Source organism: Manis pentadactyla, chromosome 2, assembly GCF_030020395.1.
Source record: "Manis pentadactyla isolate mManPen7 chromosome 2, mManPen7.hap1, whole genome shotgun sequence".
NCBI lineage: Eukaryota > Metazoa > Chordata > Mammalia > Pholidota > Manidae > Manis > Manis pentadactyla.
This window is the reverse complement of record NC_080020.1, coordinates 177,294,907-177,322,585: the sequence shown is the minus strand read 5'-3', so window position 1 is coordinate 177,322,585 and position 27,679 is coordinate 177,294,907. Positions and strand designations below refer to the sequence as shown.

At 36.3% G+C, this 27,679-nt stretch overlaps 1 protein-coding gene across 2 annotated transcripts in view; it reads right to left on the bottom strand.

Annotated features, from left to right (window-relative positions):
* GFPT1 (glutamine--fructose-6-phosphate transaminase 1) overlaps nt 1-27,679 on the bottom strand; it is a 101,398-nt gene that overhangs the window by 24,220 nt on the left and 49,499 nt on the right. Inside the window, exons 5-15 of one of the 2 annotated variants that reach the window (XM_036908240.2) lie at nt 23,089-23,147; nt 21,661-21,795; nt 19,540-19,601; nt 18,499-18,578; nt 18,241-18,294; nt 14,955-15,060; nt 12,226-12,389; nt 11,190-11,285; nt 6,890-6,987; nt 1,099-1,219; nt 581-738 (exon numbers count right to left, since the gene is read on the bottom strand). In XM_036908240.2, the coding sequence (XP_036764135.2) occupies nt 581-738; nt 1,099-1,219; nt 6,890-6,987; nt 11,190-11,285; nt 12,226-12,389; nt 14,955-15,060; nt 18,241-18,294; nt 18,499-18,578; nt 19,540-19,601; nt 21,661-21,795; nt 23,089-23,147 (1,133 nt within the window). The remainder of the gene's footprint in view (nt 1-580; nt 739-1,098; nt 1,220-6,889; nt 6,988-11,189; nt 11,286-12,225; nt 12,390-14,954; nt 15,061-18,240; nt 18,295-18,498; nt 18,579-19,539; nt 19,602-21,660; nt 21,796-23,088; nt 23,148-27,679) is intronic. The other variant, XM_036908241.2, reaches the window with a different exon arrangement.

Below are 27,679 nucleotides of genomic sequence, written 5' to 3'. Positions count from 1 at the left end.
GAGCAAAAGCCTTAAAAAAAAAGGTGCTTTTAAATCTCCACATAGTATCTAAAGATATTGTCACATAACACTCTGTAATTTTTTTAAATCACCAAATTTTATACCAAAGGTGTACTCCTCACAAACTTTCAAAGGTAACATCTATATTTTTGGTGCATTTATTAGAAACTATGAATATAAATAAAAATAATTATTAGAATTACACTGGTTATTTTTAATTTGTTATTTTTCTAATTCCTTACTATACATTATAGAAGGGGATGTTATACTTAACCATGTATTTCACTTCACCTGGCAAGAAGAATATAAACTACTGGGGATAGCCAACAGAGACCTTTTCAAAATGGACCTATGTTACATACATATGTCCCTTTTTTAAACTCTTTATTTAAAATGAGGGTGAAGGAGAGGACGACAAGTGCTTTATCTATTGCTGACCCTTAAGTCTGAAAATAATTACAATGATTAGCAAACTGTGTATGGTCTGTAAGTGCTAACAAATGAAATCTAAGATATGGGTTAGTCTGTTTTACCAATACTCTGATTAAACAACCACACGAGAACTAAGTAAAGAATTTACCTTTGTGCTGGCCACACCAATCTCCGGCCCAGCATTAATGTGAACGCCACAGTCTGTCTCCCTTGAGATGGAACTGCCAACTGTGTTTGTGATCCCCACAGTTAAAGCTCCCCTCTCCTTACAGTATCGAAGACCCATCAGGGTATCTGCTGTCTCACCTGTATAAAAAGAAGACAAAGTAACACAAAGAACGGTCAACATATGTGGTTTCTTAGACACAAAAAAACAAAAAAATTGACTAAACTTTGAACAATATCATGTTTTAAATAAAATTTAAACTTAATACAACTGCAAAACTTTTAATAAGGCCTTCCTTCTTTACCATTGAAAACTCAGCTCTTTGAGTGTAAAATGTGTTAATTTTACTAATCCATAAGAATTATGTAATGTCAAAATACAGCTGTTTGTCAGGTCATCTGCAATACTAGTTTATCTTCAAATACCAGTTTCTGCAAGATATGCTTTAATTATTAGAAAGAATGACTTTTCTTTCCTTTATTTCTTTAAAATTGGCATACCTGACTGACTAATGAAAAAGCAAACATCATCTCGAAAAACTGGCGTGTTTCTATCCAGGAAATCACTGGCTAGCTCCACCATAACAGGCAACTCAGTCAGCTCTTCAAGAACTTGACGTGTCTGCAGAAAAAAAATGACTTGGTCACACAACTTCACTTCTAATACTCTTTCCACTGGACTTCTTTGGATTAATGTATGGTTTTCACTTTTTCTGATTACAAAAAGGATACCTGTGCACTGTCAGAAAATATAAACAATATAAATTAAAGCATAAAAAAAATCAAAATACCACCACCTAGGAGATAAGCATTACTAACATTTTAGTACAAGTTTCTTTAGACAATTATCAATGCATATATTATAATAACCAAATATACACACATATATAAAATGTTTTGAGAAGCACTGTTATAAAAGCAATGTTCTGAGTTAGCTTGTGTGTCATCTCTAACTTCTCAATTACTTATTTTTAAATGACAATTTGTATAATCCCTGGTCACTGAAAGACTTCAAATGAGGTAATAACAGATGAATAAACACCCCATGAAAAATCAAACACTCCAAAAAAACTTAAATAATACTGTTTCCCCCCCCCCAAAAAACAATATAATTCTAAAATCTTGTTTTAAGAAAACTCACTATTTCAAACTTTGTGGTAGGGGGTAGTACGGTTCTGTTCAAAAGTACTGCAACATTTATTTTACTAATTTCCATTCTAATTAAATTCCTTTTACTCTATAAACATTAGAAAATTAAAATCGAGAAAAACTTTTAAGCAGCAAAAATTTTAGGCTCTATAGAAGCATACATTTAGTTGTTTTACTGACTATGGAGACCACCTGCTTCTGTAGACAAATGGCCTTGCCCATCTTTTGCCCCATCTCTCATTTTTCCTTCACCTCAGTAAAGAACTGTAAAGGTTTCCTTACTTGACACCCCTTTAGCTTTCTTGCCCACAAATGTAAACTGAATACTCTCATTCTATATTGTTGGTTTGGTTCTTTTATCAATGTTATATAACAGCATGTATATAAAGTATTCACGTTAGAATGTTTCTATTTTTAACTAACCTTTTCCACTGATGTGTTTTGTTTACTAACTATACATAAACAAGTTACACTAAAGTGCTGAATGTTTTCCTTCAAATAAAATGTAAATCAAACTCACCCCACCCCCAGTTTACAATATAAATGTTACATTGGAATTACGTCTTTCAAAATAAAAAGAGAAAAATATAAACCACAAGCCCAGCAACTTACCAGATATTTAAAGGTAAAATACCCCAAAAATGTAATCTCAAGATATATTTGTGCTAATGAATGCCTTGTTCTTTCAGTGAAAGCAACTCTTTAATACATAGGCAGAATGACATATTTTCATCATAAGAGACTATTTTTTTTTATTGAAGTATAATTGATATACAATATTACATTAGTTTCAAGTATACAACATGGTTATTCAATAGCTATATACATTATTAAATCCTCACTCCCAACAAGTGTAGTTACTGTCAACATAGAAAGATGTTACAGAACCATTGGCTATGTTCTGTATGTTGTACTTTCATCCCCCTGACTAATTATATTACAGTTGAGATTTTCTGACTCTTTAACCCCTTCACCTATTTCACCTTCTCATTCCAACCCCTCCTGCATGGTAACCACCAGTCACTTCTCAGTGTCTATGAGTCTACTGCTGTTTTGTTCATTTTGTTTTGTTTTGTTTTTAGATTTACACATTTAAGTGAAATCATGTTATTTGTGTTTCTCTGCCTGGCTTATTTCACTTAGTATATTACCTTTTAGGTCCACCTATGTTGTCACAAATGGCAAGATTTCTTTCTTTTTCATGGCTGAATAATATTCCACTGTGTATATAGTTCCACTTCTTCTTTATACATTCATCTACTGATGGACACTTTGGTTGCTTCCACAATTTGGCTATTGTAAATAATGTGGCAATAAACATAGGGGTATATACACCTTTTCAACTTGGAGATTTTGTTTTCTTTGGGTAAATTCCTAGAAGTAGTTATGGGTGGTATAGTATTTCTGTTTTTAGTTTTTTTGAGAACCTCCATACTGCTTTCCACAGTGGCTGCACCAATTTACATTCTCACTAACAGGTAGGAGGGTTCCCTTTTTCCACATCCTTGCCAATACTTGTTATTTCTTGTATTTTGGACAGTGGCCTTTGTCACTGGTGTGAGGTGGTATCTCACTGTAGCTTTGATTTGCATTTCCCTGATAATCAGCAATTAGGAGCATCTTTTCATGTGCCTGTTGGCCATCTGTATTTTTTTTCTGGAAAACTGTCTATTTAGGTCCTCTGCCCATTTTTCAATTGGTTTTTGTTTTTTTTTGGTGTTGAGTAGCATGAGTTCTTTACACATTTTGGGTGTTAGCCTCTTATTGGATAAATCATTTATGAATATATTCTCCCACACTGTAGGTTGCCTTTTTTTTGTTTTGTGTCCTTTGCTGTACAGAAGCTTTTTAGTTTGATATAGTCCCACTTGCTTATTTTTGCTTTTGTTTCCCTTGTCTCTGGAGATGCACCCATAAAGAAATTTCTCATGTTTATGTTCATGAGATTCTTGCCAATGTTTTCTTCTATAAGTTTTGTGGTTTTAAGTCTTACATTTAGTTCTTTATTTAGAGTTTACTTTTGTGTATGATGTAAAAGAGTAATCTACTTTCATTCTTTTACATTTAGCTCTCCAGTTTTCCCAACGCCATTTATTAAAGAGACTGTCTTTTCTCTGTTGTATATGCATGGCTCCACTGTCCTATATTAATTGACCATATATGGGGTATGGGTTTATTTCTGGGCATTCTATTCCACTGATCTATGAGTCTATTTTTGTACCAGTACCATACTGTTTGATTACTACAGCTTTGTAGTATAATTTGAATCAGGGAGCATAATACCCCCAGCTTTGTTCTTTCTCAGCATCACTTTGACTATCTGGGGTCTTCTGTAGTTCCATATAAATTTTAGGATAATTTGTTCTAGTTCATTGAAAAATGCCATTGGTGTTTTGACAGGGATTACTATAAAAGACTAATGTTATAAATTTCACTGTATGCCACTGTAAAACCCGAGATATTTAACATTTGAAAAGCAAGTTATACTTAGAATGATTTTAGTTGATTATTATTGCTCAGGATTCAGAGTACATACTACAAAAGCAGTTATGCAAATACATCATTCATGCTTGACCCCACCAAGAAAACAAAAACAAAAATCTAGACAGAATAGAATTAATGACACTATTTTGCATGATAAATCACAAGGGGATTTCCAATGTTTGTTAGCTATAGTAGTCTCAGCATACACCCCAAAAACAAAAAGACCTTACATCGTCTCAAATTTCAAAATTAGAAAATTCTAACACAGCATATAATTTCTGCCCCCAAATTCAGGTTTAGCATTAGATGAAACATTTAATCAAATTTTAAATTTCTAAACAGATCTAAGCCACAACTGAGTTAGCTAATTCCTTAATTTACACTAATGTCTTTGATCTATTCTTTTTTTCCATGCTCAAAACAATCACTTTCTTAGGACTCTTCTCTTCAATAGTGCATAGTTTCATTTTTAAGACCATGTAATTTGGGCAGGGTGAGGGATACCTGAGAGCACAACGAGACCTACTGAGATGCAAGGGCTGAGTAACTACTAGTTTCACAAACGGAAGGACTGCCTGCCACAAGTGTAGATAATAAGTATGTACCAGGAAATAAAAAAAGCATTATGAACTTTGAGAAATCAATCATAAAGGTAGAAACTGAGTGTGTAAGGCTCTTCTGTAATTATGAAATTGACATCAATAGTACATAAACTATCTCTTTATAAGAAACTACATGTGGATCTGAATTCACTGGACTAAAAGACTGTATATGCCTATGCTTCTACACTGACAACCACCACACATCTTTGATACAGAATTTCAGCTTTCCCAAAATTAACTCAAAATGAATTAGAGACTTATAAATATAAGACCTGAAATCATGAAACTCCTAGAAGAAAGCATAGGAACAAAGCTCCTTGACATGGGTCTTGGTAATGATTTTTTGGACTTAATACTTAAAGCACAAGCAACAAAATAAAAAATAAAAAAGTGGGACTATATCAACTAAAAAGTTTCCAGCAAAAGAAATCATCAACAAAGTTACGGGAAAACTACAGAATAGAAAAAAAACATTTTCCAACCATATATGCAATAATGGGTTAATATCCAAAGTATATAAAGAACTCATACAACTCAGTAACAACAAAAAAAATCCAATTTTAAAATGACCAAAGACATTTCTGAATGGACATTTCTCCAAAGAAGATATATTAAAGGCCAAGAGCCACATGAAAAGATGCTCAGTATCACTAGTTATAAGGGAAGAGCAAATTAAAACCACAATGAACTGTATTACCTCATGCCCGTTAGAACATCTATCATCAAAAAGACAAAAAATAACAAATGCTGGTGTGGATGCAGAGAAAAGGGAACCCTTGAACAAAGCTGACTGGGTTGTAAATTGGTACAGCTGCTATGGACAATAGTATGGAGGTTTCTCAAAAAACTAAAAATAGAACTACATATGATCCAGCTATTCTACTTCTGGGAATATATCCAAAGGTAATGACAACACTTACTCAAAAATATATCTGCACTCCCATGCTCATAACAGCTTTATTTATAATAGCCAAAACCTGAAAACAACCAAAGTATCCATCGAAGGATAAATGGATATTGTTGTGGTTTACATACAGATACACACCCACAAATGGAATATCATTCAGCCATTAAACAACAAAAACAAGGAAATTCCACCAGTTACGACAACATGGATGGACCTTGAAGGTTACTGGGTGAAAAAAAAGAAAGACAAATACTGTATGATCTATCTCACTTACGTGCGGAACCTTAAAAAAAAAATTCATAGAAGAAAAGAGATGGACTTGCAGTTACCAGAGGAGGGGGAATTACAGAAAGGTGGTCAAAAGGTACAAACTTCCCGTTATAAGATAAGTAAGTATAAGGATATAATGCTACCTGATGACTGTTGCTGGCACTGCAGTATGATACATAGGAAAGTTAAGGGAGTAAATCCTAAGAGAAAAGTTTACTCTTTTCTTCTTTATTTTCTCTTTATTGTATCTACATCAGAAGATGGATGTTAGCTGAACCTATTGTGATAATCATTTCACAATACATATAAATCATATTAACACGCTGTATGCCTTAAACTTATACAGTGATTTATGTCTATTATTTTAAATAAAACTAGAAGGCAAAAAGAATTTCAGCTCTCCAAATAACAATTTAAAGAGCTAAGTCTGACAAAAAGCATACTTCCTTTCTTTGTAGAAATGTACCTATGATGTAAAAATCCTGTTGAGGTTCACATGTTACCAGCCATCTGTTTAGGGCAAGAGAATAATGATAAGCAAAGCCCAATGACTGCTCTTACAGAAGTAGGCATGCATCCCAGTAGACTACAAGGCTAGGATGGTACAAAAACTTCCCCATTCATTGCCCTTCATGCAGTTGCAAGTGGTCTACCTGTGTATCTAAGGACTTCTCCTGAAGCAAATCTTGCATTGATAAAGTCCAAGCTGCTGTTAAAATTTGTGCCCCCAATCTTTTTTATTTTTTGTCATTGCAACATGAGAAGATACCATGGTATTATATGAAAGGATTTTACATTGTGTGTGACTGGAGGTACTATCTGTCTGTGGACATTTTCTAATATCCAACGTAACACAATTAAAATTTTAGAAGTCACTTACTGCTACACCGGCATGATAACTTGTCCCACAAGCAATAAGAATCAAACGCCGACACCTCTGAATCTCCTTAATGTGATCCTTCAAACCGCCCAAATTCACTGAAACAAAAGTTTGTGTATATAGTTACTTAGGAAAGAACCATATGAAATAGGCAATCACTTTTCATGAGTGTCCACTGACAAGATGGGAAACAACAATGCCATTTTAAAGAATTTATATACCTTAGGCAGCATCATTCTCTATAGTTTTGAAAAGTAAATTTAATATGTCACAACTTCACTGGCTACCTTGTTTGGTCATTTTTTCATCCCTCTCTTTAGCTTAAAAGTTATCTTAGAAGCAGAACTACAGGGGCACAGATGACAGATCAACAGATACTGATGCATGGAGGTGGAGTAGGGGCTGACTACAAGGAGGCACAAGAGACTTTTTGGGTGATTTAACTGTGCTACATCTTGATTGTTATGGTCAGGACTATGAGCATGTTGTGATTTGTCAAAGCTCAAAGAATTATATATTAAAAACAGTGGATTTTATTATACTTAATTATATATCAATAAGCTACTTGGAAAAAAATTGTCTTTGTTATGTCCATTCTCCTATGGTTCCCAGAACAGTGCTCTAAGCACAATACAAACCCACTCTCCTCTCATTCTTTCTCATCTCAGTAAACAAACACCACCCCATTCACCTGATGTCAGTCACTCTTGATTACTCCTATCCCTCCTCCAAGTCCAATCCACGAGCAAGTCCTATCAGCTCCACCTTCAAAATATACTTCCAAGGCCATCACTCCTGTCCAAAATCTCTGCCCTGCATGAGAGCAACATTCTCCTATTCTCTCTTCTATTCCCCACCTCCAAGAGCCTGTCTTCCACACACGAACAGAACGATCTTTTGGAGTGATTCTTTTAAAAACATTAATCTGATCTCAAAACCTTCCAATGACTCTGTTCTCTTTGTCTCTATAGCTATTTACATTTCTTCTAAGGGCGTCTTTGTCTATGGCTCCTTCTACACTAGGCTAGTTTTCCACCTGAGAAATTTTCACTCAACACTCACTCAGTTATTTAATATTTCTTGGGTACCCACCTAGTGAACATACCACCCAAAGCACCATGTGGCCACAGAGCTCCCGTCAGGCAGTGCAGCATCTGGCTGAGGAGATGCACAGCCATAGCAGCATCCTCCTGCTCCTGAGCTGCCATCAGTCTGTCTGCTTTGCCCCCACCTTTTCTCTCCCCACTACTTATTCTAGCTTAACTGGCTTATCCTTATCATGGCTTTCAAGTGCCCACATACCCCATCTCCTGCTTACCCCTGACCTAATCTCCTAGCACTTCCCCTCTCACCAGACTGGCCTTCCTGCACTAGACCAATCCTATTCATGTACCTCTGCCTACAGTGTTTTTCCAGACCTCAGCATGTACTGAAAAGGGTGGGGAAGAAAGGAAACAACATTAAGAGGTTGGGTCAGGGTCATGAGAAGACAAATCAGCTTGGAGATGACTCAGTATAAAAGCAGACAGACTATCAGAGAGACTTGTATTACAGATGATGAACAAGTATGACAGGGAGGTGAGACAGTGAGATTAGCTGGTCACAAGTGTTTCTCTAAAATTAGCTTAGCAAATTCCCTGCTGGCTGAGGGATGTTTGGGGTAGTTCTGGAAGGAGTCACCCAAGGTCTGAATTGTGATGTTTTGAGAAGCCTGATTCTGGGAAGGCAGGCCCCCACTACTGGAAGCAGCACAAGGGCCTGGAGGACAGAATACTCCCGAACACCAGTGAACACAGGAGGCCAATCTGGCCCCCTAAATGACCAGTGATGTGACCTTTGGCAAAACACGCTAACTGACAGAGCCTCAATTCCCTTAAGAACAAAAAAAAGGTAACGGCTATCCTGTTTATGTTATAAAACTTTTTTGAGGAACATAACATAGATAATAAAATGGTTTTTAAAATTATGGCTTCTCAAAGTAGGTCTCACTCTCTTACCTTATAACAAATCCTTTTTCCTGATTTCATTTCCATAAATACTGTTTCATTTCCATAAATATTCCAATACCATAAAGTGGTATTTCCTGCTATGCTCCCAGTTCTTCCAGCTCAACCACCTTAATGACCCTGTCTCCCAACAGACGCAGATTCTGGTTTAGATTACTCATGTTTCTTTCCTGGTCCCCACTTCCCCCTCTTATTCTTTGCTTTACCCCAGACAGGGCAACATCCTAACTGGCACTGCATCTCAGCCTCTCACTCCTCCAGTGCACACTGGAGACCAGACCTGGTTCACCTCACTAAGCTCCGATTACCCTGGCTCCCAGGTCTCCTAGTAACTCTGCTATTTCTACAAGAGAAGGTACCATGCACACCTGCTTGCCACATTAAGATACATTCTGCCCTCCTTGGTAGTTCCTCTCACCTTCTTTCATAGACTGACTGCTCTTTGCTTCTTTTCAAGTACTAGATATGGGAGACAAACTAGACCTCATATTATTCCACCAATAACTTAATGATTGTTTTCCATTTTCTCTCCTTAGCTAATGCTATTCTATCTAACTGCAATGCTCCCGTCTCATCTTCAACAATTTAAATCTTACAAACCCTTTAAACCCATACTGCCTAAGTAGGGTTCCCTGGCCCCAAAGCCCTTGCCCACAAACAGATTCATTCTCTACTTTCTCTAAATTCAATATTAAGCTTTTAACATTAAATGTCATCTATCATATTTTACCCTTCTCTAAATAGTCAATTATATATCCATCCACTTTTAGACTGTAAGAACCTCAAGGAGACCCTATCAGAGACAGTTTTCCTATAGTCCCTTATATGTTCAGCATGGCGCTCTGCACACAGATGTTTAATTCATAATTCAGCCTTCAACAAACCTCTCTTGCTGAAAAAGAGTCGCCCAGAAAAGAAAAAGATGTGAAGACAGCATTTATTCAGTGAAACTAGTCTCTCAATTACCAGGACAGAGCATTAAGGAGAGACACTAACACTGTATATATGACACACAGATTCAGGAAAAAGATTACGGCACCCTAGCTATTATTTCTCAAAATCAAATTCCTAATGCTGAGACTCTTAGCCTAAAGTTTGTTTGTTACTGTTTATTAAAGTAGTCATGATAAATGAGTAGTGTTCTGAAAATATGATTTTAACATAAATAGTTTATGGACATCTTATGACACAGGAAGTCCATCTCAAGCTCATCTCAGCAAGGTGTACAAGCTCCTTCAACACAAGGTGTGGGGAGAATTTCCAGAAATATGACCAGAGTTGCACTCTCACCTCTACCTTAAGCAAGCAGGATGGTCCAGGTTATCCCAGAAGGCATCAGGTAAACACCTGGAAAACCTCTGGAGAAATTCACACCTTTACTCTTTTATAAACTGGAGAGGAAACCTAGGCTGAGCAGATACATGTAAGCTTCCTAAGGAGGGGCCAGGTCTCATTCTTAGAATCCACAGTGTCCTGGACAGTCCTGGGTAGTACACAGCAGGTGCCCATAAAGGCTTTTTGAACTGAAAAGTTGTTCAATGTTTTTAATGGTACACTGAAGAACTTTGGTTTTCCCAGGAAAACCACTCTAATACTCCTGTAACTGACAATAATTTTCAAATATGAGTTTCTAGCCATTTTTTTTATATACCCACCTTATTGAGGTATGTCACATACCATAAAATTTAAAATTTTAAAGTATATAGTTAGCGGGTTTTAGTATATTAAGAGTTGTGCAACCATCCCACTTCTAATTTTAGAATATTTTCATCAACCCCCGCCAACCCCAAAACACCTAAATCCATTACCAGTCCCTCTCCATTCCCCCTTCCACTCAGCTCCTGGCAACCATTAGTTATTATTTGTTCCCAATCTCTTTTTAATTGTAGTTAAAAATATACCTAACATAAATTCTAACATTTTAACTATTTTTAAGTGTACAATTCAGTGGCACCAAGCACATTCACACTGCTGTGCAACAACACTACCATCCATCCCCAGAACTGGCTCATTATTCCCAACTGAAACCCTGTACCCATTCAACAACAGCTCCCCATTTCCCTCCCCTCCCCAGCCCCTGGGAACCACTACTCTACCTTCTGTCTCTATGAATCTACCTATATACACCTCATATCAGTGGAACAATATATACTAAAGGGCTTTTCAAAGTTGACTGGTATCCACTGATGGCTGGTGGCCACAGTTGTTCAATAAGGCTGTAAAGGACAACAAATGTTCAGGCTGTAAATGCCCATCTCCACTTTGAAATAATAAAATAATTAACATGTAATTACCAGTATAGTCATCAAAGTTGACTCTTCCTCTCATTGTGTTCACAACTGATTCTGGCTGCTCAAAAATTTCCTTCTGCATAAACGAACTGAAGTTGCCTACAGTAATATACATTGTATCATTAAAACAAAAATAATAAGCGAAAGAATATGACATCTGTGCACAAATAAGTCTATCTCCCTTAACATACTCTTAGTAAATGTTATGAAACAGAAGGTCATGCAATTGAGAAAAATATTCGTGTATGACATTTTACCTTACATGAAGAAAAATGAGCAGAGGAAAAATCACTTTTATTAACCTCATACCTACAATATGGTCCCAACAAAACAAGGTAATAAGGCAAGCTTAAGTTTTGAAGACAGATCTAGGTTCAAATCATTGTTCTATCTTTTACTAGCTAAGTGGCTCTAAGGAAATTCCTTTATCTGTGAAATAAGAATAGCAGCTACTTCCTAGCATTGCAGTGTGGATTAATCCAGTAAAGACTTTATATGTAGCAGTTATACAATAAATTTTAACTTTTATTCCCACCACAAGCCCATAAGAAAGGAGGAGAAAATCATAATCACAATAATCATAATAGTTAACAGCAGCAAACATTATTTAGGGCCCACTAAGTGTGTCAGGCACCATCCTAACAGCGTTACATATATTAGCTCTCTTCATCCTTAAAACAACCTTAATGATGTAGGCCATTATTACCCCCATTTTATATACAAGAAAATGAAGCACAGAGAGAATAAGAGAAGAATGAACAAAACATAAACTATGTTTATCAAGTGCTTTAAAAATATCAAGTACTATTTAAATAATCCCTTTTTTAAAGTTAAAAACAACAAACCATGAATTAGTTTGATGGAGAACTATTACACTACCAGCAGATAACTTCTCCAAAGAAGCATCTCTTTTCCTGGGTTATCTCTTTACTAATCATGGAAAGTTTCACTCAGCATTGTGCTATCAGACTCCTACACTAGGACAGGAAGTAGGGTGTCTCTTATTAACACCAAGCTGTAACATGACAAAAACTTTCACCCTTCATGATCTGCTGGAGTTCCATCTGGAGGGTTTGCACAGCTCGTCCAGGATGATCTCCTGCAGTTCGTTTAATCCGATGGATAGAAAGACGGCCATCCACCACCGCTGCCACATCATCATCTTCAAGGAAGATGACACGATTGGTGTGTTCTATGACAGCACTACAAAATGTTCAAGGAGACATACAATCAATAATCAAGGATCCATTACCAAAAAAACACTATCATACACAAGGACCAAATGGAAATATAAATGCTATGAACCTGCAATATCTCTAACTTTCTGGTTATAAAAGCCAGTCCCTACAGGGGAGAGAAACAGTGGGTGGTTACCATGGACAATGGAGAAAAGGATCTCTGTGTAGTAGCCTAACCAGAGTTAGAGCAGATCAGAAAGCACAGCTATTTCCTAATCACTCTATCATCCAGTCCTCCAATCTTAACTCCTAAATGTTTCTCTTAGCTTCTGTGTCCACCATCACAAACCAGTTCAAAACCATCAGCTCTCAGCTGGACGACTGCGGCAACCTAACTTGTTCAACCACATTCTCAGTAACCTCCCTCCATCCATTCTCCACTTCTGCCAACATGGAAGTCAAAAGGCAACTCTCACCAAGATTTCTCCTTTACTCAACAAACCACTTGATGGCTTCCATCTGACTCTTAGCAAAACAGCACAACGCTTACCACCTACTCTAACATCTCCCCCCCTCTAACTTCCTCTCTGTTCCAGTCATACTCGTACTCATCCTAAATTCTCACCGATCAATCTACAGAGAATGAATGTTCTTCCCTCTATCTCTTTACTTAATTAACTCCTAATACCTTCCTAACTTTCAGTTCAAGCACCATTCCCTTAAATAAATGTACCCACAAGAAGGTAAATCACCCTGTTGTAGGCACACTATAGCACCTATCACAGCTGGAATTCTACAGTTGTGTGCCTGATCAAAATTTGTCTCCATTAAGAAAGAGCTCCTTAAGGACAAGAAATTTTAATTTTTACTAACCATTACCTTCTGAGCCTAGCACATGGCCTTGCTCAGTGTTTTCAATATGAATGTACAAATGAATGACAAAAGGCTAATATGGTTCTGCAATTTGAGCCACAACTGTCAATCCTGTAACAAACCTACTTAACATGACAGCAATGACTCATCTTAGCACTGACTACACATCTGTAAAAACTAGAAAATAGGCTTTTTTTCCCACTGAGATACTGCATTCTCTGCAGTCCTAAACTGCATCACTTTCTCATTTTTTTAGATCCCCCTTCTTTTATTCACAATGAATGACTCAAATACTTCTTGACAATTTGAGTGATTCCATTTTGTCTTCATTACTATTAGTATTTCACTTATAAATGTATCTAAGCATCCTATTACATATCTCAAAATGTCTTAGTCTAGTATTAAGTACTATTTTTTTCATAAAAATCCCTGGTTCCCAACAGGGGCAGTATAGCCCAACAGTTGGTGCTAAAGAAATCTATGGGGACTTTTTTGGTCCAAGACATATTCAGACCAGTTGCCACCCCCTTGGGCTATACTTGCATGAACACAATGAAAGGTTTGATTAATACTCTACAGTGAATTTGATCAAAGCCAAGGCAAGTTTTTCTGCATATGTGTCCAAACTTGAGTTGTACAAATGAAATTTGAGTCGAAGATAATTTTATCAGTTTCCAAATGTTTCTTCACTGGAAACAAATGATGACAACATTCTGGTTTATGGCCACCATTTTACAGATTTCAGGATTTACTCAACATGATTATTCCAGAGTGGGTCTTAGAACCTTCCTCGAGCCTACAAATAGTAGAAGTATCACTGCAGGAGGAGTTGACAGAATTGTCAACAAATGGAGAGTTAAAATTGAAATTAAAAAATGGATATCAAAAATTTTGGCTTCAAGGGAAAATTCCAGTATTGTATCCAGCCTTATGAGCTGTAGCAAAGAAGCAAAGTTTTTCATGCATTTCCATCATCATATTTAGCTGAAAGAAGATTTAGCAAGGTCAGCAATCTATTAACGAAGAAAAGAAAAAATTGTCAATAGTGGCAATTTAAGATTGCTGATGACAAAAATGACACCAAACATCAAAAAATTAGTGTCATCTCACCAAGCTCAACCCTCTCACTAATAAAGATTTCATTAATTTTTTAAAATAATATGCATTTTTCTAATTTTAAGTTTTTAATTATACTTGAGCAACACATTAATATTGTTAATTTCTTCTAATAAAATAATTTGAAAAAATATGTTCTTGTTTTATATATAGCATAGTATAATTCACCTAAGGGAGCGTTATAGAATCACTCTTTGAAAAAGTGGGCACTGAGCCAAAAAAGGTTGGGAACCTATGCTATAAATGATTAAGCAGCAAATTACTTCTGAATTAAAAAGGTTAAGTGTCCACACTGGACTAAAACTACAATGGTTTTAGCAACTATTCTATAACTGGTGGGATACTAAGCTATTTTATGCTCCCATCTAAAATCTCTCCTCCCTTCAGTCCTGGGTAAGACTCTGAAAAAAGAACAGGAACATTAATACAAGATTACACTGGAACAAGTCTCAGGGACTATTATCTATTCTTGGTGAACTGATCTACATGATTTGAACTGAAAGAAAAAGTATTCTTAGAACTCCATCCCTAAAAAGGTCACTTTTATTTCCCTAATAAAGTTCTCCTACACAGCATGATTAGAAATATGTAAGAAGCTCACCTTGCATCAGAAGCAAAGTAATACTCCACTGCTTTTTCTTCAACAGGGAAAAGGCAAGTAGTGCTGTCCACACGAGAGAGGTTGCAGCTTCCTTTCTTGTCTTTCCCTAGGGCACGGAGTTAACACAAATCAGCAAACATGCAGGTACAAAACCAAGGTCAATATAAAAAATTTAATTTTCTACAAAATCAACAAAAAAATCAGCAACACAAAATAATTTCAGCAATTTTTAAATGCGAGGTAGATCACCTTATTTCCATGCAATAAGCCAACAAGAACAACAGACAAAAGGTGTAAAGTGACACAGCAACTATCACAGAGTGTGTGGAAGACAGTGCTACATTATAGTATTATCAGAATAAAAGGCAAATAATTAATAATATCACTAACTCTTTTTTTTAATCAAAAGTATGTATACCCTAATTTTAATTTAACTTTGAACAAGACTTGGCAGAATTAATACATCTGCTTGTATACCTAACCTTATCATAAAAATAACACTAAAAATATCAAAATCGTGCAATGAAAAATAAAATGAAGACTAGTAGCATATTAACTTTTATTAACTTATAACAAAACTTCTCCACATTTTAATAGTAAGTTGACATAACAAATCAAGTTGTAGTCTACACTAATTCTGATTTAAAAACAAACATATTTATGACTCTCTAACATCGGTATCTCATATATGGCACCTGCCGTCAAGGACTGGAAATACTATAAACCCAGAACTTCTTCTTCATTAAAATTGGGTTTTGTTGCATTTCTTTTAAGTCAGAATAAAGTATGGTGCTTTTAAAATGATAATATCCTTTTAATTTGAGCACTTTAGAATTCTGGCATCTCTACTTATTTTTCAAGTCACTGATGAAGAATTATTTTTCCATTTTTGCTCATTTACAACTAAAGTCAAAACTGGAAAGTACACTGAAGTTTGACAAATGAGCCAAATACGGGGGGAAAAAATCTACTAATTGAAGGCTACATAAATGTCAGAGACAAAATGCACCTTTCTCCAAGATCAAGACACAGTAGATCTTATGACCCATGGACACAATGGCCTGAGAATACCATAAATATACTTCTAAAAACTTACACTTTTGTCTATCCTCTAAAACGCATGTCTATAAAGACTTGCTAATAATTATTATTAGAAATGAATATCAAAAGTTCTCCACAACCTGTAATTATTTGGTGTGTTTTAGACATGAAAACAGAACAGCTTTTACTACCCAAATTCAACAGTAGAAAAGGTACCACACTTAAAAAAATAGGATGACATCCTAGAAAAGGAACACTACAGAAAAGATAAAACAGATCAGTGTGTTCCCAGGGGCTGGCAAAGGGCACACTCGTTGACTACAAAGGGGCAGCTGGAGGGAACTTTTTTTGGGATGGAATAGTTCTGTATCTTGATTGTGGTGGTGGTTATATAACTGTTTACATTTGACAGAACTCACGAAATTGTACAGCAAAACATCAGTTTTACTCTATGTAAAAAAAAGTTAATTAGAAATAGGTAAAAGGATAGCCTAGCACCTACATTTTAAAAGTAAAGACAACGAATTATAAAAAGTGCCTTAATGGGGTTGAGTTTCACTATATTCCTTCTCCAAATATTATTTCATTCTTCAAGTAACAAGGGATATTTAATTACGTATTTAGAATAGTTCAGATCAATTGACTATTTAAATGAAAAGAACATTACTGTTTGACATCTGTGTGACTTATAACCTATAAAATGTTTTCTCTCGCTTATGATTTAAGTGGAATACAGTTATCATCCTGCGTTATTTGGTCTGTAGACACCTGGAGAAAACAGAGAAAGCCTAAAAGCCAGTCCAGTGTTCTCCCCTTTACAAAGCCTCTTCAAGAAGAGGCTATACTTTTTTATACAAACTCTACTGAGCCAAACATTATCTAACTAGTAGGAGCCAGAGAAATTAAGGGTTACTAAAACACAATTCATGATCTCAAAAAGACTGTTTCATGATAATTTTTCTCCTAACTTCCTAAGACCTTAGCCAAGGTTCTTCCATTTCTAAAGCAGCCTAAGACAAAGTACAGTTACCCTTGAACAATGTGGAGGTTAAGGACACTGACCCCATGTACAAAAATGTAACCTCTGATACCCAAAATAACTACTAATGGCCTGCTGTTGACCAGAAGCCTCTCCAATAACATAAACAGTCAATTAACACATATTTCGTATGTTATGGGTATTACATACTGTATTCTTGTAATAAAGTAAGATAATGTTTTTTCAAATTGTTACAAAACTCCAAAGAATTTCCTTATAAATTTCCTAAATCCATGTCTAAATGGACCCACACAGTTCAAACTCATGTTGTTCAAGGGTCAACTGTATAAGGTAACATACGCTGTTAAGTATACACTGGCAGAAATATTAACAGAAATCTGGAATTCTGGATCCAAATTCGGTACTCTTATTAGTAACCTAGTTTTCCTTCTGAAATGGGAGAGAATGGAAGGAGAAAGATAAGAAATTCTAACATCTCAAGATCGAAGGTTATTGAAGGATAACTTTCCACTCTAGATAGAACAGTGAAAGCAGCCACTACCTAAAGAATAGGTTTAAGGTATTTTGCTAATTTTTTTCAAAAAAACAAGAATTACATGAGTTTTAATTTCATGAATTTTTCCAGCCTCTTTTACATGGAAAGCTTTTAATAGCAAGTAAATGGAAAGAGCACAGTTTTTTTCCCTAATTATATCCATAAAATGATCCAGTTTGTATAGCTCCAAGTCCTATTAAAAAACTAAACTTCAAACTTTAACAGTAATAAAAAAAGAACAATGACTCCAAATTCAAACAGGACAATCAAGATACTGAATGTAAATTTAAAAGTAAAATGTCATGCATAAAATAAAGACTATTTAAACATCATTTAGTTAAAAGTTAAATTATTCAAATGACAACCACTGAGCTCAATCTTAATTGCGTAGCATACAAAGGCCTTTTCCCAATCTAAGCAGCTGATTTATAGTAGCATTATCTTACATGGTTTTAAAATAACGGAAAAACTGCATAATTTCAAATCTCAGAGATTTTTAAGAAATAAATTATTAAAAGCAATTTTCTAAATGCCAAAAGCAGACAGACAAAATATATTCTGCAAATTAGGAAAATAATATCAAAATGTTTCCCCATTAAAAAAGCAGATTTCTAGAGGCCCAGCACATTCATTCACTCCAAAAACAATTAGTAAATAATGAACAAAAGAGGATAAGATTTCTCCCCATCCATGCAGAGTACATTTCCCACCTCTTTCTCCCTGTGATCCCCACCGTGTGAATTTTGATCCAATCTGAGTCCTAGCTAAGGATATACAACAGAAAAAAATTCTACTCGTCAGAGAAATTACAACAAATCCTTTTCATGTCTAGACAGAACTATATATATAAATATATATATGTGCGTGGATCTAACCAAAGGGGCATTTATTTTACTTTAGCAAAAATAATTCTTTATATCTACTTAATTTATATATTTTCCCCATGTAAGGCATGATGTAGTTTTTACCTGTTCTGTAAAGTATTGGAATATGATCAGTAGACAGCTTATGTTCACTTCGTACACCAATCAACAGAGGGCTACCTCGTCTGTCAGTACAAAATTAGAATTAAACCATTTTTATAAATAATGCATGAATGATATAAATTTTTAAATGAGCCAACACTCTGCAAATAATGCTTAAATTCTTCCTTCAAGCTCAACTTCATGTATACCAAAAGAACAACATAAACAAGTAAAAATATTCAGTAACAAAGGTCAGCAAAAACTATGACCCATAGGGCAAATTTGTCTATTTTCGTAAAATAGAATTTTATTGGAACACAGCCATGCCCAATCTTTTCCCTATTTTCTAGGCTGCTTTCACACTACAACAGCAAAACTGAACAGTTGCTACAGAGGCTATATGGCTCAGAAAGCTTAAAATATTTAGTGTCTGGCCCATTACAGAAAAAGTTTGCCAACCTCTGTTTTATAACAATGTATTTGAAATTTTTCTCCTTTTAATGTTAAATGGAGCCATTCTTTCAATTGTACAGAGGACTTGGTCTGTGAACGTTTGGCATTTTCTCCTTTGTCACTCTGCCTTCATATTAAACATACCTCTCTCTTGTCAAATCACAGGGCTCCTCACTGTTCTAAATAGGACTTCATGATCAGGCTTAAGTACACTAGCGAAAGCAGTGATGGTACAATTATCTTGGACTCTGTCTGGAATATATACTTCCAAAAAATATGAAGAAAGTTAACATTTTAGACCTGAAATTAGAGAATATTCAACATCCAAATTTACAAAGTGACCATGGCACCATTACAGACAAAAGGCCAATTATAAATGCCAAAATATATCTGCCCTATTAAAGGATTCTAATAAATGGAAGAGTGGTGAAACAGCCAAGGAGCAGCATATGAAAATATATTTACACGAATATTTCTAAGAAAGAGCAGAGCCTTTATACTGGAGTCATGTACAGTGTATACACAATAAATTTAAAATTCAAAGATTTCAAAACACACATAATTATTAGCCATCACTAAATGTATATGTACCTTGTGCCCACTGCTTGGCCAGGAAAATGAACACTTTTAAATACGAGTGCAAAAGCACCTTCCTATGGAGGGAAAAAAATGCATTAGCAGATTAATGATACCGAAAAAAAATGCACTAGCAATATTTATTGTAATCAATTATCAAGCGTGAAACGCCTGAAACATTGGCTTTTGCAAAGAAATTTTTTGTTCATAGAACTGCTTTTCTGCATTAGTTTATAAATTTATCTAAATTTTAGGTAGAGAGTACTGAGCTTTGGTGTATCCAAGACCCACTTTTTTTTAATTAAGGTATCATTGATAGACAATCTTATGAAGGTTTCACATGAGCAACATTGTGGTTACAACATTCACCCATATTATCAAGTTCCCCCCTCACCCCATTGCAGTCACTGTCCAAGACCCACTTTTTAACCAAGCCAACTCTTGAAATATACTCAGTAGATAACAGCTTCAAAACAGTTATTTTATAAGTCACTTTTATACATGATGCCAACATTTCTCAACAGGTACATCATATACCCCATACTATGCATTAGAGTAAGGGCGTATCAGAATTAGAGAGGATACTAAGCTCAGTATCCAAAACCCATTCTCTGGCCCAATAATTTTACACCCCAGTTAATTTTCATTCTTTCTGACTTTGATATCAGAGATATAAATATGCACAATTACAATTAATGTGGACACCATACCACCCCCTCAACCCAACCTCCTCAGGGATAGGGTCCAGGGATATCAAGAATGAATAAAGGAGGAACAAGAGGTAGGAGAGGAAAGGAACCACCATGGAACACAAACTGGGTTATACAATGACTGGAAACAAGAAAAGGCAAAAGGCACACTATTCTGCCTTGAGAAAGGGAAGGAACAGGTCTCTACTTTCTCCATCTTCCTGACTCCTCCAAATCATAAGATCTGAGTGGAGGTAGGAGGTGAGGTCTGGGCCTTCACAGAGAAGTAAAGGGCTTTTAAATGGAAAAGCTAGGTATAAGAGGAACAGGGATTTAGAAATCACTATGCATTTGGACTTTTGTGGATCTCTGGTTCTGTAATTAAGGCAACTGGGATGGGATCAAAAAAGAATACCACTTTTCTCTTGGTCTGGAAAATACTTTTCTGTACAGGTACAAGGCCAAGGAGAAGCACCCATGTGGAAATATAAGAGGTTAACGATATTGGCTTAGAGACATGCAGACATCCCCCCAGAATAAGTGTATATTTCACTGAAGCTACACTTGTGCTAAGTTATTGACCGGGAAGAACACTTGCGTGAGGAGGATGTAAGAAAGTGATGAACTACCAACTATGTGCACTGTGTATAGCTGACCCTTAAACAGCACAGGTTTGACCAGAGGTCCACTTATAAATGGATTTTTTTCACTAAATATACCAGAAATATTTTGGAGATTTGAAACAATTTGAAAAAACTCACAAACTGTATAGCCTAGAAATATCAAAAAAATTAGGAAAAAGCCAGGTATGTCATGAATGCATAAAATATATGTAGATACTAGTCTATTTCATTACGTACTACCATAAAAAGTATATAAGTATATATAAAAAATTAAAATTTATCAAAACTTACACACACAAAGACAGACTAATTATGGCATCATACACAGTAAAAAGAAATAAAAACAATACATGTAACATGTAAAACATATGTTAATCAACTATTACCAGTAAGCTTCCAGTTAACAGTAGGCTATTAGTAGTTAAGTTTTTGGGGAGGCAAAAGTTATATACAGATTTTCTACTGCATTGGGGAAGTCAGCACCCGTAATGCCTGCACTGTTCAAGGGTTAACTGTACATGTTTTTGTGTATTATGTATGGGTTTGTGTGTGTGTGTGTGTGCATAGTTTTCGGACAAACTTATTTCAGATTATTTTTAATTCCCTGACACTAAACTATAGTGGAAGTAGAATTTTAAGTGTGTGTGTGGAAAAGGAGTTAATCAATCAAAAACAGTCTCTCAAAATTACTGAAGTTGAATACTTATGTATGAGAAATAAAAGCCAAAAGTACTTAAGAAATTAACATAGTTCCTATACATCTTAACTTTAAGAGTTTGTTGTGATTGTTAAAAACAATTATCTTTAAAAATGTGGTTTAATACCAATTGTTGGATAACTCTCTCCACCAAGGTAGTAAAACTGGTATCTTGACTTTCCCGATTGTCATACATATACTTAACAAGCTTAGCAATTGTCTCTGTATCTGTTTCAGATTCAAAGTCATAGCCTTTGCTTTCCTGTAATTAGAAAGGAAGAAAAATTAACACACTTATGATTATATTCCTGACATCCAAATCTTTTCTAAAGAATTTTTCCCTTAAAAATTTCACTAACCAATTTCTAATCTTTTGAACACCATACTCCATTACCCATTAACCAAAATTAAACCTCACCATCTGTGATGAGTCATAAGTTTCTGAAAACACTGCAGTCTTAAAAGTTAAATGGGTGTACTGTCACATTAATGAGAGACTTTTGGAGGCTAGAAGCTCCTTTATTTAGGACCTTGCCTTATGTATCTCTTCATCTGGCTGTTAAGTTGTATCCTTCACAGTACCGTTCATTAAACTAGTAAACAATGTGTTTTCCTGAGTTCCCTGCGCCACTCTAGCAAATTAATGGAGCCTAAGGAGGAGGTTGTGGGGCATGCGCGCGCGCACACACACACACACACACACACACACACACCAGGAATCGGGCCTGGGAACCCAAAAGGAGTCATACCACTATTACTGCTGTGTATACTATTCTTCTTATTGTATATGAAAAAAACATATCTTACCATCTAATTATAGTGGACCCCAAATAGTGAGGTATTCTGTGTAACTGAATATACATTTAAATTATAATTATATAAATCTATATATGCCATATAATTTTAAGTAATTTAACATATAATGGAATATATAACTCACAAAACACTAATGAATATGAATAATTCTCTTTGACAATGACAAAGCCATTAGGTTATATGTGGCTATTTAAATTGAAATTGAAATAAAATTCAAATTTAGTTCCTCAATCAAACTAACTTAAGAGCCACGTGTGGACAGTGGCTCATATAATGTACAGCACTGATATAGAAGGTTTCCATCACTGCAGAAATTTCAGCTGGACGGTGCTGAGGAGGTACTCATGAAGGTCATCATCATGACCATTACTATATAGTATATAGCTATTTAGGGAACAGAACCTTCATTTAGTCTGTCCTATATTTCTTATATATCCTAGAATCCTTTAAAAATGGCAAACAAGGACTCTCATAATACAAAAGATGTCGCCCCCAAAATTCCAATTTTATTTGAGGTTTTGGGTCATTTATAATAAAGCCAAATAACTATTTCCTTTTCATGGAAGAAACAAAAAATATTCCATGTCAACAAAGGAAAGTCCAATAAGCCACCATTCCCTTATAACCATCTCAGGAATTACTTGATCAGACCTAGAAATGCTGCACATCCCAACAAACGTCACTGCTCTCGTCAGAAGTATTCCCAAAGCCTGGTGTCTTTTTAGGTCACTTTACTTACCAAAAATTTTTTCAAGTCTTTGTAGTTGGTTATGATTCCATTGTGAATAACAATAAATTCTAAAAGAGATAAATAAAAGTATTGATGATAAAAAACTGGGGTCTGCTAAACACCATAAATAACCACTACTATTAATAGAGTTTTCTCAAGTCAAAGAATTTGTCATATGCTATAATTCCAAGTGTAATAAAGTATCTTCTACTTCCCATTATCACATTATCCTCAGGTAGATTGGCAGCACTGTTTATGTGGCTCAGTGGAAGCACACAATGCTAGCAGGTGGATATAGTGGGGAAATAGAATAAACTGAGGTCTACAGACATCAATTTCATATGTGGCTAAACTACTAGTATCCAGTGTAACCATATGAAAGGAGCACATTTCTTGGGCCTGTGTCCTCATTTGTAAAACAAGAGGGCTGAATTACTCTAACTATTATTCTCATTTCTTTGTTCATTCATTCTTATGCATAAAACATTACTAAGTATAAAGAGACTTTCAAACTAAAACAATAATCTCATTTACATTAAATGAGTTTAAGAACTAAAGCTAAAGAAGTTTAATAAGGAAAGCCAGACAGTTATTCAGTTCTATAGTTAAATTTACTTATCCAAGGTCCAGACAATTCCCAGCATGTCAGATAAATAAATGTTAAAATAGCAATCCAAGATCAAATACAGTATGTAGTGGAACAATTTTCATCTTTTTGATTAAACAACTTTGAAAATATAAGAATGGATAATCAAAAGTTTACATTATTGGGGCGGAAGATGGCGGCGTGAGTAGAGCAGCGGAAATCTCCTCCCAAAACAACATATATCTATGAAAATATAACAAAGACAACCCTTCCTAGAATAAAGACCAGAGGACACAGGACAATATCCAGACCACATCCACACCTGAGAGAACCCAGCGCCTCGCGAAGGGGGTAAGATACAAGCCCCGGCCCCGCCGGAGCCGAGCGCCCCTCCCCCCAGCTCCCGGTGGGAGAAGAGCAGGCAGAGCGGGAGGGAGACGGAGCCCAGGGCTGCCGAGCACCCAGCCCCAGCCATCCGGGCCAGAGTGCAGGGCCCTCGATACTGGGAAAACAGGGCAGCAAGAACAGTGAGCAGGCACTGGAGGCTGGGCGACAGAGGACATAAGAAAAGCGCGCGACCATTTTTTTTTTTTTTTTTTGCTTTTTTGCTGCTTTGTTTTGGCGAGCGCTTTTTGGAAGTCTTAAAGGGACAGGGACCCCAATATTAGGGAAACAGGGCAGAAAGACCGGTGAGCAGAGGCCTGAGGCTGGCACCGGACAATAAAGAAAAACGAACGACCACCTTTTTTTTTTTTTAATTAAAAAAATTTTTCTTTTTTTTTAATTAAAAAATTTTTTTTTTTTCTTGTTTTTTTTTGTGGTCGTTGTTTTGTTTTGGCGGGTGCTTTTTGGAAGTCTTAAAGGGGCAGGGAGGCCACTTAATCCAGAGGTAGGGAATCCGGGATCTCTGGGCACCCTAACCCCTGGGCTGCAGGGAGCAGGGAGGCCCCTTACGGAGATAAATAGCCTCCCAGCAGCTCCTGCTCCAACGCGACTCCACCATTTTGGAGTAGCTGCCCGAGCCAGGCCACGCCCACAGCAACAGCGGAGATTAACTCCATAGCAGCCGGGCAGGAAGCAGAAACCCTGTCTGCGCGCAGCTGCGCAGCACAAGCCACTAGAGGCCGCTGTTCTCCCAGGAGAGGAGGGCCACAAACCAACAAGAAAGGAAGTCCTTCCAGCCGTCACTCGTCCCAGTTCTGCAGACTATTCCTATCACCATGAAAAGGCAAAGCTACAGGCAGACAAAGATCACAGAGACAACACCAGAGAAGGAGACAGACCTAACCAGTCTTCCTGACAAAGAATTCAAAATAAGAATCATAAACATGCTGACAGAGATGCAGAGAAATACGCAAGAAAAATGGGATGAAGTCCGGAAAGAGATCACAGATGCCAGAAAGGAGATCGCAGAAATGAAACAAACTCTGGAAGGGTTTATAAGTAGAATGGATAGAATGCAAGAGGCCATTGATGGAATTGAAATCAGAGAACAGGAACGCATAGAAGCTGACATAGAGAGAGACAAAAGGATCTCCAGGAATGAAACAATATTAAGAGAACTGTGTGACCAATCTAAAAGGAGCAATATCCGTATTATAGGGGTCCCAGAAGAAGAAGAGAGAGGCAAAGAGATGGAAAGTATCTTAGAAGAAATAATTGCTGAAAACTTCCCCACACTGGGGGAGGAAGTAATCAAACAGACCACGGAAATACACAGAACCCCCAACAGAAAGGATCCAAGAAGGGCAACACCAAGACACATAATAATTAAAATGGCAAAGATCAAGGACAAGGAAAGAGTGTTAAAGGCAGCTAGAGAGAAAAAGGTCACCTATAAAGGGAAACCCATCAGGCTAACGTCAGATTTCTCAAGAGAAACCCTACAGGCCAGAAGAGAATGGCATGATATATTTAATACAATGAAACAGAAGGGCCTTGAACCAAGGATACTGTATCCAGCACGACTATCATTCAAATATGATGGTGGGATTAAACAATTCCCAGACAAACAAAAGCTGAGGGAATTTGCTTTCCACAAACCACCTCTACAGAACATCTTACAGGGACTGCTCTAGATGGGAGCACTCCTAGAAAGAGCATAGCACAAAACACCCAACATATGAAGAATCGAGGAGGAGGAACAAGAAGGGAGAGAAGAAAAGAATCTCCAGACAGTGTATATAACAGCTCAATAAGCGAGCTAAGTTAGGCAGTAAGATACTAAAGAGGCTAACCTTGAACCTTTGGTAACCACGAATTTAAAGCCTGCAATGGCAATAAGTACATATCTTTCAATAGTCACCCTAAATGTTAATGGGTTGAATGCACCAATCAAAAGACACAGAGTAACAGAATGGATAAAAAAGCAAGACCCATCTATATGCTGCTTACAAGAAACTCACCTCAAACCCAAAGACATGTACAGACTAAAAGTCAAGGGATGGAAAAACATATTTCAAGCAAACAACAGTGAGAAGAAAGCAGGGGTTGCAGTACTAATATCAGACAAAATAGACTTTAAAACAAAGAAAGTAACAAGAGATAAAGAAGGACACTACATAATGATAAAGGGCTCAGTCAAACAAGAGGATATAACCATTCTAAATATATATGCACCTAACACAGGAGCACCAGCATATGTGAAACAAATACTAACAGAACTAAAGGGGGATATAGACTGCAATGCATTCATTCTAGGAGACTTCAACACACCACTCACCCCAAAGGATAGATCCACTGGGCAGAAAATAAGTAAGGACACGGAAGCACTGAACAACACAGTAGAGCAGATGGACCTCATAGACATCTATAGAACTCTACATCCAAAAGCATCGGGATATACATTCTTCTCAAGTGCACATGGAACATTCTCCAGAATAGACCACATACTAGGCCACAAAAAGAGCCTCAGAAAATTCCAAAAGATTGAAATCCTACCAACCAACTTTTCAGACCACAAAGGCATAAAACTAGAAATAAACTGTACAAAGAAAGCAAAGAGGCTCACAAACACATGGAGGCTTAACAACACGCTCCTAAATAATCAATGGATCAATGACCAAATCAAAATGGAGATCCAGCAATATATGGAAACAAATGACAACAACAACACTAAGCCCCAACTTCTGTGGGACACAGCAAAAGCAGTCTTAAGAGGAAAGTATATAGCAATCCAAGCATATTTAAAAAAGGAAGAGCAATCCCAAATGAATGGTCTAATGTCACAATTATCGAAATTGGAAAAAGAAGAACAGATGAGGCCTAAGGTCAGCAGAAGGAGGGACATAATAAAGATCAGAGAAGAAATAAATAAAATTGAGAAGAATAAAACAATAGCAAAAATCAATGAAACCAAGAGCTGGTTCTTCGAGAAAATAAACAAAATAGATAAGCCTCTAGCCAGACTTATTAAGAAGAAAAGAGAGTCAACACAAATCAACAGTATCAGAAACGAGAAAGGAAAAATCACGACGGACCCCACGGAAATGCAAAGAATTATTGGAGAATACTATGAAAACCTATATGCTAACAAGCTGGGAAACCTAGGAGAAATGGACAACTTCCTAGAAAAATATAACCTTCCAAGATTGACCCAGGAAGAAACAGAAAATCTAAACAGACCAATTACCAGCAACGAAATTGAAGAGGTAATCAAAAAACTACCAAAGAACAAAACCCCCGGGCCAGATGGATTTACCTCGGAATTTTATCAGACATACAGGGAAGACATAATACCCATTCTCCTTAAAGTTTTCCAAAAAATAGAGGAGGAGGGGATACTCCCAAACTCATTCTATGAAGCTAACATCACCCTAATACCAAAACCAGGCAAAGACCCCACCAAAAAAGAAAACTACAGACCAATATCCCTGATGAACGTAGATGCAAAAATACTCAACAAAATATTAGCAAACCGAATTCAAAAATACATCAAAAGGATCATACACCATGACCAAGTGGGATTCATTCCAGGGATGCAAGGATGGTACAACATTCGAAAGTCCATCAACA